Source organism: Enoplosus armatus, chromosome 2 (genome assembly GCF_043641665.1).
Source record: "Enoplosus armatus isolate fEnoArm2 chromosome 2, fEnoArm2.hap1, whole genome shotgun sequence".
NCBI lineage: Eukaryota > Metazoa > Chordata > Actinopteri > Centrarchiformes > Enoplosidae > Enoplosus > Enoplosus armatus.
This window is the reverse complement of record NC_092181.1, coordinates 12,173,463-12,189,438: the sequence shown is the minus strand read 5'-3', so window position 1 is coordinate 12,189,438 and position 15,976 is coordinate 12,173,463. Positions and strand designations below refer to the sequence as shown.

The window sequence follows — 15,976 nt, the reverse complement described above, 5'->3', positions numbered from 1 at the left end:
TTAGAAACAGACGTAAAAATGTACTCTGCGTCTGTCTGTTTGGGTCTGTGTGTGTGTGTGTGTGTGTGTGTGTGTGTGTGTGTGTGTGTGTGTGTGTGTGTGTGTGTGTGCGTGTGTGTGTGTGTGTGTGTGCATGACTGCTAATTGGATATCATTGCGATAAAAGCCAAAGGCAGAATCTCATACATTTTATTTTAGAATTAACACTCAGTCTGTTTACCATTTTTGACTGTTACCCTCCTCCCTCACAGGAAGATTTGTTTTCATTTAAACTTTAAAATAAGTACTCACTTTAACATTGAGAAGGAGAACACTGTTTGATTTTAATTAAGTCTGACCTCGAAAAAAAAACATTGTCTGATGTGAATGGACTACGGCCTTGCACTCACCTAACCTTTGTCTTTGACAAAATCTTCGCTTTCCAATAGCAATTTTAGCATTCTGCTTGAGTGTGCAGTCTTTGCAGTTCCAATGGGGCTCTGTTGATTCAGATTTGTTTCCTTGTTTGGCTTTCTCTTTGATTGTAATCAGAGTGGATGTTTACTCAGAAAAAGAATAAATTAGCAAAGCAGAGAGGCAAGTATGGAGGGAAAAAGGATCGAGAGGGAGAGGAAAATGAGAGAAAAGGCAAGATGATTCTGAACTGTCAGCAGCGGACAGAAGGAAGTGGGGAGGTGTGTGTGTGAGTGTGCATGAGAGTGGCTGTGGAGGCTTGAGAAATGTAATTCTGAAGGATTTCTTTTTCCTTTTTTTTACTTGAGAGTCACAGCAGAAGAGATTTCAGTATTTCCTTCAGTGAAATATATTTGAGAGATAGATGTTCGAGAGATTTTTTAGAGTGCTGCAGTGACTGATAAAATACAAGCCTTCGATATTCTAGGAAATCTCTTTTATTTTGTGACTAATTTGCCTATTTCCTCACTGCTTGTGGAGTTCAGAAAGAATAAAATCAACCTTTTGCTGCACTTCACTTTCAAAGGAGTTATACATTTGAGAGAACTCTTTTCTTTTTTTTTTGGTGCCGTTATCAAACTTAAGCAAAAGCCTGGGTCAACCCATTCAGCCATTATAACGTAGCCGATGGAACATTTTGTGTATAACAAATTGCTGTTCTCTTTTTTGTAGACATCAAAGGAGACATATTCAGCTGGCATAATAATAATAGTGTAATCGTTTTTAAGAGGCGATGCTACAGATTCAAAGACACTGACCTTATCCTGCTACGGTGCATTCACTGCCTGTCTGGTGTTAGTTTAAGTGTCTCAGCATGTGACTTTGCGTGCATCTGTGCCTACTTGGTTTGCGTTGAGCATGCACATTTAGTGTGTTTGTCAGCATATGCCAAACTGTTAATTTCTCTTCTCTCTGTGTCTGCCCTCTCGAGAGTTAATTGACCTCTGACTGATGAAGTGCAGACAGTGTAGGAGACTAATGGGATATGGAAGGAGTGAGGAGGCGGGAGTGGGAGGCAGGCTGGAGGAATATGACAACAAGGAGGAAAGACGTGAGGAGAAAGAAAGTGGGTAAAGTAGTCTGAAGAAGGGTAATAGGAGGATGAGGGAGAAGGTGAAATTAAGGGTAGAGTAGTGATGGTTGGCAGTGCCAGCTTGTGGTGCCACCCGTGGCCTTCCATCGGACAGCTGTGACCTTCATAAGGGCCACAGTGCATGAGTGAACAGGGTCACACACACTCACTCAAACACACATGCGAAGTCTAACGCTAACAGATGCTGAAACAAGCATTAGCATTCTCCTGTCGTTAGCCTGTTAGTGATGAGTAGAGCAGAGCAGAGCAATGGAGTGGTACCACATACTTGAGAATCACTTCTACTCTCCTGCTCTCATATGTACGCACCAAGGTCTTTCCAAGGATTTTACTTAGACACTCACTCATATTACATAAAACTTTCCTAACATTTGCACATGAATGATAGACAGGCAATAGATCTCCTTTCTGAAACAACATTCAGAACAGGGACGATGTTGGGAAAAGATCTTGATATGTGGCATAAAAGTTTTGTGAGAGGGGTGGAGCGTGAACAAACAGGGCGTAGTAAAGGTGAGCGAGAGATTTGAGCATGAGTGCGTTGTTATTGTACCTCTCTGTCTCTGTCTCAGCGGGTTTGGCAGGTCTTTGTGTTCGATCCCCACGGGACGTTAACAGTAGAGAGTCGCTTTAGATCCTTTTGAGAATCCCCCGAGCTCACGGCGAATGAGCGAGCATCCACACACAAACATCCACGCACGCAGAGTTCATTGATGTATGTCAGTGTGAGACAAATGCACGCAAACAAACAAAACAAAAAATACCCCAACAAAATTCAAAACCCATCAGCACAGACACACATACACACACACACACACTCAGACACACACCATCTGGGAGTACCATAAGTCCACTGTATAAAGAGCTCCACTCTCTCGTGTGTGATCAGATTCCTGAGGGAGGCAGCTGGCCATGATGCAGGAGTTTATGAGGAAGTACTGCTTTAGCTTCAGAGATACACCCTCTGATGTTGACTTCCCATTGTGTGGCTTTTCCACCCGTTCGTCTTCATTTTAAAGTGAGCATGTGAGCAAATATGCGACATTGTGTTGGCGGTGAGAGTGTGTGCCGGCGATCTGCACAGTAAAACGCAGTGCAAACCACCCACTCTAGTTTCTCTCTCCTCTCTGTTCGAGCTATTGATTCCTTTTCTGTGATATAAAGGTTACTTCCCCAGCATTGCTCTGATATGTTTCAATGAACTCCACTCAAATTATGTTCCCATACAGAGGAATTAACATTTGCAAATGGAGATAAATGCTGCCTTTTAGAGAGAAAGTGAAATCTCTCCTCAGCAGTCTAGATCATGGGTGCAAGTTGCCAGGTTTTCTGAAGCACCCTTACCTCTCCCCCTATTAACGTTGCATTTGTGTGTGGATGCCAGTTTTATAGAATCCAATCCACAGTTATTCAGCTCTGCTGCCACTGTGTGACATTTCTCATATTTATTTTGCAGTGTTACTGTGCTGCTGCTGCTGCTGCTGCTGCTGCTGCTGCCAGTGTGTGAAATTCAGCTCGTTCTGTCTCCATTTTTGCATGGTTGCCAGTGTTTGTGTGATACACCACCACAGCCCCCACCAAGCCAAGAGAGTGAATAATATTGGCGCCATGAATTCTCACTCTTACCATCTGCCACCCAAACTGTAATTAAATTTCACTTATCTTTTTTTATGAAGCAGAAGTTAATAGAGCAGGCTTATTAAATCAGGGGATTTTTCACGCCAGCTGGAGTGTCACTAGAGCTTGACTCTGCTGCATACACACCATTGTCAAATGTTTTACACACATTATGCACATGTTAACTTTAAGGACATCTGCTGAATGACTTTAGCAGTTGTACTGGATGTATACAGCTATAATACAAAAGAACCTTTCATCACTATATATGTGTGTGTATATATATATATATACATATATGTATATATATATACATATATATATGTATTTATTTATTTATTTATTTATTTTTAATAGTTAAATAAGAGATATCCAGACTGCAGTTTTTATCTCTTTCTGCTATTCAAACATAATCTTTTCCTGGATCATGAATTGTGTGATGTGTAGCAGCAGTATGTGTACATTAGTGCATTGTAGCTAATGTGTCATGATGGAGAGGGGAAGAGAGTAAGAAGAGAGTGCATTGCAGCATGCGTCTGAAAAGCTCTTGGAAGCTTTTAATCATTACCGCTACAGTTCAAAGATGTGGAGGTACAGACACAGGACGCACATGCACTTACATACAAGCTGAGAGAGAGAGAGAGAGAGAGAGAGAGAGAGACATAGTAAGCAATCACCGTCAAAACTTTCTGGCAAACTCCGCACAGCTGGCCTTAAGCTCATTATGTATGTTGCATGGAGGTGTTCATGCTGCGTTAGTTAATCAGGATTACTCAGCAGAGCAACGTTTGGACATGGCTGTGTGTAATCCGCTGTGAAAGGCAACATGTTGCTTCATTTCTCAGTGGGTTGCACTAATTATGCATCAGCTCGATGGACATGCATGACAGGACTGTAGCCTATAGGTGCAAAGTTGTATAATAGTGCAACATATAAACTGTGATAATTCCTTTACATGTGCTATATGACGTTTTAAAACAAAGAGGATTTTCCCATCGGGTGCTTGAGAATTAGTAACAGCAGTTATCTGTATAGACATACGGTGCATATGCAATGAGTTGGACAGTAAAGTCCATAATGACGGATTTCAACATGTGCGTGCTATTCCATTGGAGCATGAGGGGATAATTCGTTGGGGATTTCAAAGAATTACTTTTCAGTTTCCATAATTTTCTTTTGGAAGAGTCTGAAATTCTAATGATTCTAATCCTCAAACTCATTAAAACAGTTTTCACTGCGGAAGCTTAACTTTCAAGGAGCTTAACTTTATGCAGTACGCACACATATATATAAACAATATAATGTAAAGTAGATTAAATTAAATGTGCTTTTTAATATACACATTATACATTGTGTGTTGAAATTACTGCACCTCCATCCAGACATATTGTCTATAAAGTATGCTATTGTAATAGATGTTTATTATGGTACATGCTTTTTAAACAGAGTTATTGCTACTTTCGGTATTTTAATCAGGACATCTAAACTATGAGTTGAGAGCTGCCACTTTAAAGTGCGAAACTGATGTAACAGAGTTAAGAAAGGCCTTCTTAACAGCAATAGTTGTATTGGGAGAAGTTTTGTCAATGTTAGTAAATGGTTTATTAAATGAAGAAGTTCCTCAGAAATGTATTCATGCCTTTTCTCGTGAGTGACTGTTGAACTTTTCTGCATTGAGGGATAATTTCAGTTTATTACCACTCGTTTTGATCATAGTTTCCATCAGTAATAATTACATTGTGCTCGTAAAGTTAATTAAAATAAAATAAAAGTTTTAAGCAAACCCACAGGTTTGCCAAACTTATTTGGCAGAAAAATGAAGGCAAGGTAAAGGTAAAACATTTATTTTATCATATATTTTAACTCTCTGCCACAATGTGTCCCTGTCCTCCTTCAGATCCTGGTCCACGTAGGCTTCCTAACAGAGGAGTCTGGAGATGTTTTCAGCCCCAAAGTGCTGAAGGGGGGTCCCCTGGGAGAGATGGTCCAGTGGGCGGACATCCTCACTGCCCTCCATGTTTTGGGACATAACCTCAAGATCTCCATGTCTGTCAAGGAGCTGCAGGGGTGAGTTACTGAGTTGGTTTTGAGCAAACGATAATGTACATGTTAACCCCATTTCTCATTCATCAAATCAACTCTATATCTCTATATCATTCCCATGATATCGCCCCTTCTCTGAACCAGTGTTTGCTTCTCTGCAGAAAAGACCAAACTGTAAATGTACCTAGTTTGACTAGAACCTACAGTAGCTGCAGAGATCAATAAGTTACTGCCACTGCTGAAAAATAAACCTCAATCTGACCAAGTGAAGCCAGTAGGTGACTTTCCTTCAGTTAACTAGCTACATTACATCCATACAGGGATTATCCATTCATATATACTGTACATGTTTACTTTTAAAAGAGAAAGTTATTGATTGGCAGGGTCAAGGCTGTTAGTATACAGTACACATACTGTATTCAAAATGTGTAAGAGAGCTTTGTACTCTAATTACACCCTGTTCCCACTTAACCCAAAGATTAGGTATGAGGGCCCTGAGGTCCTGTTGATTTATTTGTCCCTGTATTGATCCCATATCGACGCACTCGCCGCTTCCTGTCAGTGCGACTGCGTTGGTGTGTGTCTTTTTATCCCCTGCGTCAGCACGCTTACATGTTTCTGCTGACGGATACAGCTGTAGAGCCAATACACACACACACACACACACACACACACACACACACACAGACGGGTGGATGGATGTAAATCTACCCTATTGGGAGAGATCCCTCAGGCTTGTTCTGTCCAGTCTATGCAATATCTACTTCATGGCCGAGACTGAATAAATCACACAGGTTGTCAAGCTCCCACGAAGATGGATGGCTACTGTTGAACAGTAGAATTATGAATAGGTATGAGTTTGAGAAGACAACTGAATCATACTGTAGACGGGTGACGTCTTTGTTCAGCCTTGATTGGGCCAATAGTCTTTGTCTTTCTGCCATCGTTGATCACTGCGATGACAGAAGTATAGAGTATAGATCAATATAATGATGTCTACAGAGACCCCGCTGTACTCTTTTACACTGTGCACTGCCTGCGACAACTCTCACAAATCATGGAAGAAGTATTGTATTGACCCCCAGCCTTTGGCAGTCATTTTGTAGACATATAACACCTCTGCAGGGAGCAGGAGAGAGTCTGAAATTCTAGAGGAATTTTATACTAAAAAAAATGAGTTTAGAGATGGCAGGGACATCCACAAGACTGAGTTCAGTTGTCAGACTTGAAATGGATGGCAGGGTCGTTTTTACTGCGTGCGTGTCACCATGGTGTCTTGGGACCCCCATTTTAAAATTGGTCTTTCTCACAACCTGGGCTGTGATTTAGTTGTTTTTTTTAGGCGGCTGTGCAGCATAATCTGACACACCAACATGAAGAATTATTTTGTTCACCTTGCCCACATGGAATGGCTTTGGATTACTCGAGGAAGCAGTCTAATCTTTCTTCAAACTGAGCTCCGAGCTTAGTCCTTTCAGAAACACTGGTGTGAGAAACAGCACATCAACTTTGCCTCCTGATGTCAATCTTTCCACATGGTTTGTAGCAGGAAAGTGGAACATAGAAGGGTTATGCAGTGTGTCCAATCACTTTTTTTGTTGGTGTCATTTTTTTTTTCTCACACCTTTCATTTCCCTTGGTCCCTGCCTTCAGTAAGACAAAAGAAGATTGAGAGTTAAGGTTGAACTAAGGTTATAATGCAGTTTGGCTGTCATGGAGTTGTACTATAAAAATCGTTGTATGTTCTCCTTTTCCTATGTCTCTCATGTTCCCCCGCAAATCTGTTAATGTCTTTATTGATCTTTGGCTCATCATAATGTTTAGAAAACTACACACAACTACACAGTGATTCATCATTTGAAAAGCATGACTATTGATTTTTGTTGGCACTGTTAAATACACGGGGTAAAACGTTATTTGTGAAAGACTGAAATAATTTGAGCATTCTTGTGTTTTGTGTGTCTCTCTGTACTCTCACACGTTGGCTTTGTGCATATTCACACCATGTCATGCAAATGCAGTCATCGCTTTTTGTCAGTAAACAGACAAGAAAGGAGGAAGCCATAGTGATAACACCTTGAGTAGCTTATAATCAACATTTCACACAAAATATCACTCAGATGCAAATCAACAAACGCATTTGTGAAATTTCATGGAATACAGTATTTCCACACAGTTTCCCCTGTTGATTTATTGTGGTACCAAGTCAGAGAATTGTCTGCTGGTGTGATGGAAGTAAAGAGGCGTACTGACAGATAAACAATGTCCTTCAAAACGTCTGACACTTCTAAGTTGTACACTGCAGATCTATATCAGTTGAAATTCAGACTTCTCTACTACTGTCTCTTACAACAGTCTAGTGTAGTTTCAAAGTGGTTTCTTCATCTACTTCTTTCTTTTACTTGTTCCCAATATTGTCCATTTTTGTAGACATACTGCACTTCGTCCTTTGTTCCTCCTGTCCCCAGTAATGTGCTTCCAAAGACAGAATGTGAGACATTTTGAACATTTTTTTTCCCTTAAAGACAAACAGATGGATAGATAAACAAACCAGACAGACAGACAGACAATCTGGACGGGCAGGCCGACCGATCCAAAACCAGGCAGACGGACAGCAATTGCCCCAAAGAGGCTGCCTAGTGGAAGTTGAGTCCAAACACAGATTTGGACTTTGGACTGCACTTTTCTTTGGTCAGCACTGACTAGAAAGTGGCCAGGGTCCACCCACCTCCACAATTCCTCAACTCCACTCCAACTCCACATTGTGTGTGTGTGTGTGTGTGTGTGTGTGTGTGTGTCCACATCTGAGAGTTGTAATGGGCTGAGGAGGAAGCAGAGGGTAGCTGTAATTGGCCACTGAGGGGATGATTTGGTCTTACTGTATACTGTATATAACATACAACCTGATTTGTAGTCTCCAATCAGCTGTACGGTCAGGCAGCTGGACAGAGAATTCTCTAGAGATACATGGTCAGAGCACATAGAGACTCTAATATATTGTGGCCCACAGACAGCTGAGTGAACATAAACCAGAGTATGTGGACAAAAACAACTTCTATTGATTTAACTCGGGATGCAATATACTTATATAGATAAAAACGGAACTGAACTGAACTCTAAAGTTGGTGATAAAAGATTTCTGTTTTTGTGCTCATTTTATATTAATGTGATTGTAATAATTCAAGGAATCGTTCACTTATAATCTCCCTTTTCTGTGACACAGTGGAGACATATCTCAAAGCTGTTACTGTGCGGGTGGATGCTCTGATGGGAATACGTGTGTGGAGAAGCCTGAAGGGGAGAAGAGGGAAGAAAGGGGAGTACAGCTAAGTGCTGAGCTGGCATCTATGGAGTTGGGGCGGGGACTCTTGTTATTCAAATATGCAAATAATGGTTCTTTGCATTTAATTTTTTTTTTTGTAGGCCCACTGATAAATGTCCTCCCTTTTGTTTTTCGGATCTTCAGCTGTCCTTCATTTCTGCACAAAGCAGACATTTTACTTTGCCCACACACAACAGCACACAAACCTGAGTCAATTCAATACAGATTTGTGCATCTCCACATCTCTGCTGAGTGTGCATTCCTCACAGTGTGGACTAACTGAGTAGCACAATGGAAATGAAGCTGAATTTGGTGCCAATTAGACTGGCAAGGCACCTGAGATGTATTAGTGTGAGGGGGAGAAAAGCCTGCTCTATATCACAGACTTAAGGGTCCAGATCACTGAGAGCTGCTGCAGTCAACGTGAAGGTCGATGGTCAGCACCTTTATGCCTGATCACTACTGTAAGGAGACATATAGAAAGAATCTGGCATGGATTAAAAAAGGGGCCTTTTGTGGTGTATGGCCCCAGCACACACTGGACACGCCACATGGACTGGAGAGGTAGTCAATGTATAGTACAGCAGCCTGGACATGAAGTTCCAGGGAATAAATGTGATGTAATTGCATATAATTTCTTGAGCATCACATGTGGTGCGGACAGTGTGGGGGCTTATGTAGAAAACAACAGACATGGGGGTTTTGCTGTGCGTCATACACCACCAGTGTATGTTGGCCTTTACATAATGACGACCCAGAGTAACTCAAAGGCAGTAAAGCTGTCATTATGGGACAGTTGACAAAGATAATTTGTGAAAAGCAAGATGAAAAAGACAAATCAAGACCTGGACTGAATTAAAAGGCCTGCATACTCTGTCAGAGCTGCTCGTTTGTTACTTCTTGTAAGACTTTTGTCATGTTTTGTGTACTTTCAGTTGAATACTTTTTCATATGATTATGGTAAACAAACAATATTCTATTTGAGCATTTGTGGCAAATGGATTTTTGCTTTTATAATTTTATTCCTTAGAGTCGCTATGTTTTTAGCGGATTTTGTGGATTTTGTCCTGATTACCAATTTTAAACCCACCTGAAGCTCTTTAAATGTCCAGACTCTTCCCGTGCTCACTGTGACCTGCCCTCCTTCTCCATCTCTTCCTCTAACTTCAGGTGCCACATTTCACAATCTCATCCCCACTGCAGATAATGTCTCAGTTGCCATGGAGATTAGACTCCGGGCCTTTTGAGGTTGGAGGTGGAGAGACTCAAAGTAACAGTAAATCAACACCTCCAATACAGTAAAGGGGAGCGAGGAAGTGGGGAAACCAAAAGTATAAAATCTATTTTGTCCCTGTGATGTGCTGATAATTGGACTGGACTGGAGTGTGACTGGACAGATGCAAGGCCTCCAAGAGGATTGCACAATCGTGCTAACCTTCCACTCAGATGTGTGAGGGGGTTTTTAGTTCTGGTGGTCTTTTACTACAGAAATATTCATCTTAACATCATTCAGTCTAGTACCGTTTCTTAAGACTCAAATGCTTTATGTTTTTTAAAGGTAAAGGTTTTGCGCCCATTTACTGTATCTCGTGTCTCCTCCTAATCACATGTAACACGCACAAACACAGTATTTATGTATGTAAAAAGAAAAAGTAATATTGTACAGTACTGTAAGTATCAATGGAAGCAGAATGACTAGTTTGAATAGTTGCAGAGCTGTATTTTAGATTTTCACATCTCTCCAAATCACATAAAAACACATTTATACTGTAGCAGTACATAAGCAAAGACTACAAAGATCGATTCACTTTGCATAATAGTCACAATAACATTACAGAGTCAATGTATGCACTGCTGATGCATATGACCAGTTGAACTTGCCTTTTCTTTTCTATTAATTTGCCTCAAACTCTATAAGCTCATTTACATCTGATGAACATGCTGCTGTGGTGATTAGAGAGAAAAGCAGCATAGAAGCTACATTTGAAGGCAGAAGAAGAGTGCCTGTTCAAACAGGATATGTCTGCATTTATTTGACAATTCCATGGTTATGATCCTAATGTCACACTACAAGGGCACTTGGGAGCCGATGTGCTTATCTAGTTGGTCCAACTGGCCCCCAAAAGTGCCCTTCAGTGGGCCCTTGATGCGTACTTGGAGCACTCATTTGGTCAGCCCAAGAGCCCCTCTGGTCCACCTTCCTGGGGCACCAGCTGCTCAAGTGCTTGGTGTGACATTGGGGCAAAAATGAACCCTAAACATGAACTATAAGACTAACCTGACACTTAAACATAACCCTGTGCTCAATCGAGGTGCCCCGGTCTTATTCTGCCCCTGCACCTCAGAGTCTTTTAACACCTGTAGTTGCTGTTATGAGTTAATGTAACTTAATGATATCATTATGAGTTACTGTTACTGTTATGAGTTACTGCTCCTTTTCTCCTAATCATGTGTTTCATCATGAAAGTTAATGTGTCAGACATGTCTGGGTCACCAGGGGACAAGATAATGGTTTAGTTCCTGGTAGTGACCGAGATCAGTTTTTACACCACTCTCACTAGCACTTAACAGGTGCCTATAAGGACCATATGTTCACAAAATCGTTTGCACTTTTAGTTTCATCTGTGCCGTAAAACCTCTTAAAAGTTCACGTAATTGTAGTTCAGCTGCCGTATATCGCGCCTCTCCTCCCTACCTTCTCCTTTTGCCAGTCAAACTACTGAAGTCAGCCATTCACATAACAAGAGGAATCTCAATCAGTGCCAGTCTGTGTTTCCCAGATTTAAATCCCCTGGTTGCTTTAAGCTCTTTCTCGCAGTAAGCGTAAGCGGGTGAACAGGCATCTGTTTTATCTAGCATAATGATTAAGGTTTACCCTTCACACTGACATATTGTCGGATTTTTTTGTTCTGTTTTTTTGTTTTGTTTTTAAACCTCTCCTCCTTCTTTCCTACTTCATACATGCTCACTCCACCCCAGGAATATCAGCCTCAATCTCAGTTGTGTGTACAAAGTCTGCTGGTCAAGGAAGTCTGACTTTTGTATCTTTTGCACAGGTGATCCATAAATCTGTTGAGGTTCTGGTGTCTAGTTGTAAAGCAGGGCAAGGTGTTACCTTTGGGCCTTAAGCCAGTTCAGTGGAGCTGTTGTGTGTATGTGTGTGTGGTGTGAGAGGGAGCGCTGTACAGGAAAAGGCTCCATGTGTTTGAGAATCCACATGTGTGCATGTACTACTACAGCAATGACAGCATGCTGTAAAAGAACTAAAGCTAGTTTGCTTCATAAGCTCATTGCTATAAGTCTAGTGCTTTGGCCCAGAAACGGCTTGCATAACCCAAGAGATTAATGCAAAAAGAGCTATCCACTGAGGTTACGTAATGCCTTATAAAATTGGATTGGTCTTCAGATTCTCTCAGTTGCACACTTGTTTTTCTCCCTGTCTTGTGCGATCTCTAGTTTGACCATCACTGTGTTTCAGCTGTCACCTTATTTTAATCTGTTTCTTCCTTCTCTTTTCTGTTTTCTTCTCCTGTTGCTTTTGGTCTCTTGCTTTAATCTGTTTCTCGACATAAGTGAACTAAATGTGCTCTGACCTTGTTGAGTGGCAGCCGCAGACAGACCTGAAAGTGCCAAGTCAAGGACATTGTAGTTAGAGGAAAACATGTATTTCCTCTCAGAAATATTACTAATGCAATATGCAGAATAAGCGAGTGGATGTGAATGTGTGAGTGGTTGTGGGAGTTGCTGTGTTCACTACTTTTTGCTCTGAGATGTTTCTGTTTTTCTGTAAAGTCAAAGTCTCAGTCTGTGTGACTCTGTTCCTCATAAACCCTCCTGCTGTCTCTTTGTGTCTCTTCTCCATCCATGTAGGGATGCCACAGTGAGGAAATGTTTCCACCGAAAATATATTAATTGATGACGCTCGACATCTGTAGAGCACTTACTTTTATCTCTAAAGGTAAATGCTCTGCCATCGTCTTGTCGGACAACTCTACTCTCGTCACATGATAAGTGAAATCTAACTCCTGCTACTCTGTGCTGCGCCTCTGCTGCTGATGCTATGCAGAGCAGACATTTTCAAATTATAATTGTAGCATCCATCGTCCGACTAAGTATTGATAGCACACTTTTTTTTGTTTGTGGGCGCTGATATGCATAAATGAACTAAATTAATTTTATTTCTATAAAAAAAGCAAAACTATGGCGGGGGCGGTGGGAAAGAAATGTAATCGTGTATGCCCGAACACCGTGTAAAACCAACTACCGCAGCAAGCCCACCCCCATCACCCCCCATCAACTTAACTTTCTCACCTTCCACCATCATTAAAGTGAAGCCTGTAGAGAGAGTGGAGTCAGTGACCCCAGTTCACCTCCTGCCCTCGCTCATGCTGGCTACGAGCTGCCTTATTATACTTGCCCCAAGCAGATAAGAACACACACACATACGGTACACACATGCACACATAACCTCTATAAAACCCAGATCTTGCTTTCCCTCCTTCTCCCTGGCAATTAGGCTGCTCTCACTTTCCTCACATCGCTGCTTTCTCTTATTTTCTAATACTTTTCTGTTCCTTCTGACTTTGTTATGCAAGTGAACAACTATGAAGGTTTAGGGGGAAACAACTTGTAAAGCAGCTGACTCGAAACATTATTATTCACTTGGCTGTAAGTGGGGGGAGAAGCATCTCCTATTAAAAATATCCAAACTTTGAGTTATGAAGGGAGTGTGTATCCGATCTCTTTATTCAAGAGAACCTGCTGAGGTGTGTGAAACTCCTAAAGAGACTTGTGAGATAGCTCCTTTCTTAAGAGAAACGGTAGCACATTAACATTAATCAGTTGTGGGGGCTGTTTGTGTGTGTGTGTGTGTGTGTGTGTGTGTGTGTGTTGGGTATGTGAGTAAGAGCGTCAGCTCATCTCTTTGTTAAAAAATGGAGCGTGCAAATGAGTAGTATGCTCAGTCTGCATCATTTTGTCTGCTTAAAGTGTCTGAGTTAGCAGAAACAAACCACAAGCTCCTCTCCTCTCTTTGCCTCTCCGTTTCTTTCTCTTTCTTTCTCCATCAGTCTGGCTCCCTCTCTCTTTGTGTCTCTGTTCCCCTCTAAGCTCAAATCAATGTGCTTGTTAGCAACTTCCCAGATTTTTTTACAGCATTTCATCACCCCTACCCATACTCCCAACCCCTCACAGACACACAAACACCACAGCAGCACACACTCGGTAATGACTTCCCTTATCCCATGTCTTAGATTTGAACTGAGGGAAAAAACAGTTGTGGCCCATGGGTGACTTTGTCTTTCGTTACTGGTGTTGCTTTGACTCACATCTCCGCATGACATTACCTCTAATTGGTCTGTGTGACACAACTGGGACTCTGAAATACAAATAGGACAAGCTGCTGCTTATGGTTCTTTAGCTGATTTAGCACAATCCTGGGTGTACTTACATGAGTGTGTCTGTGTATGCTGGAATATATAATCTTTTATTCTTTTTCTCCCTTTAACATGGGGGCAGTTTTATAACATGAATAAAACCTTGTGAGTGAGAGAGAGGTGAGATGAGAACATGTGAAGACAATAAAACTTTTGTCTCCCTCATAGTCCCTACATGTGATTCATCCATGTGTTTTTTATGGATAGTTGTTTTCCAGCTAGCTGTTAATTGTTGTAACTGCTAAAGTGCGTACATTATTATTCTTCTGGCATTTTGTCTGTTATCATCTTCAGGTGCATTACCACCACCCTCTGGACTGGAGTGGTGCCAACCCTGATTTGCATGTAGCCCAGGAAAACCAAGATGGATGCAATCACATATGGGATCTGGCTTACACTCGTTTGTGGCTAGGTGTGAATGGAAGTGTATAAATCACATCTGGATTTTATCCAGATACAAGATGCAAGAAATTACAAGTATAAATGTGGCCTGATATTTCTAAATAAAATGCACTTGTGCTTTTCCAGCTATAACCAACTTGTCATGCCATAAAAAAGGTCTATTGTCCGTGTGGAGAAACAGGTTTCTTTGTAATCCATTTTGGAGCATTAAGTCATTTTGTCTAGTGTGTACAAGAAAAACAGTGATTGACCAAGAGAGAGGGGTAGAGTGGAGAGTAAAGGCAGTTTCCATCTTGGTCTTTATACGGCCTCAGTTGTCTGAGTACGTGACGAAAGGCTAAGGGAGGTCAGCCTCTACCGGCTGCCGGGCCAAAACAGTTGGCTCTGGCTGAATAAAGTGAAAGAAAAAGAAAAGCTAGACAGGTGCAGCAAGGGGACGTGTGAGAGACAAGGTGTGTGTGTGTGTGTGTGTGTGTGTGTGTGTGTGTGTGTGTTGCATGGGAGTGTGTGTGTTTCGTCATCCTAGACTCAGGCGCTGAGGGCTTTTCAATCTCCTCTTACTGGGGAATGGGAGCAGGGGAGGGGAGTTCTAGCACTGAATAGACTCCAAGGCCTGGGTACACATTGAGCCAAGCTCCAGTAAAACCAGCGCTATCAGTCATTCATCAACCTCCTTTCCCTCACCGAGCTTTATTTCTCATGAGTAGTTGCCTAAGGCAGAGACAAAAGGAAATAGGGAAAAGGACTGATAGGAGAAGTTGGAGGAAGTGTAATCTCATGTAGTAACACTGGACAAACGTCTGGATTTTCCTTAAATACTCTGTCTGTTTGACCCATTACAGCCCTCATCCCCTCAGTAAACTATTATTATATTAGGCTACGATTGTTGTTCTTCTTCAAAGTAGAAAACAACTAACAAAGGACACTTTGTTTTTGTTTTTTTACCTAACAAGGTCGTTATGTGTCTGAGTTTAGTGAATAATCTGGTAAAACATCACAGATACTGTAGGTTTAGGGTGAAAGAACTAAATTCATTCTTTGGTTAAAAGAAATAATGAGCCCTGGCTTGAAATATTATGAACCTCATAATGGTTCTTAATTTGTTCTCAGTGCAATGGTGCATGACCACTACTGATAAATTAGTGTGCTGCACCTGCAGAGCAAGCACATCATCATCATCAATTTTTATATTGGAAAGTATGCAGTCATGCATTAAAGGAATATATCAATACTTACATCATCAATTATGTGCATCGTAAAACTGAACACTTGGTAGAAGACCATATTCAGTACATAGTGTTCTCACATTCTGGCTTCTTGTTCTCCCACAAATTGTTTTATTTGGACTTTTATCAGTGATTAATTATGAGCATAACATCTTTATCTGTGTACCAGGTCAGTGTCGACTCTCTTTTCTTTATCTACCCATTAGAATATTTAATTTTATCAACAAAAAAAACCTGAACCAATTCATCATGTCCATGCCAAGCACTGCTAAAAAAAATGAGGTCAGAAACCTCTTATTATCCACATTTTCCTTCAGCTAACCTGACAGTGCTTGTTAGTTATATCAGAGCCCTTGTTATCTCCACTCTCATTGAAAAGAGAGCG

The 15,976-nt window shown here is 41.2% G+C and overlaps 1 protein-coding gene across 1 annotated transcript in view; it reads left to right on the top strand.

Moving 5' to 3' along the window:
* LOC139290223 (alpha-1,6-mannosylglycoprotein 6-beta-N-acetylglucosaminyltransferase B-like) overlaps positions 1–15,976 on the top strand; it is a 102,133-nt gene that overhangs the window by 53,461 nt on the left and 32,696 nt on the right. The window contains exon 8 of the mRNA XM_070911930.1: positions 5,061–5,230. Coding sequence (XP_070768031.1) covers positions 5,061–5,230 — 170 coding nt within the window. The remainder of the gene's footprint in view (positions 1–5,060; positions 5,231–15,976) is intronic.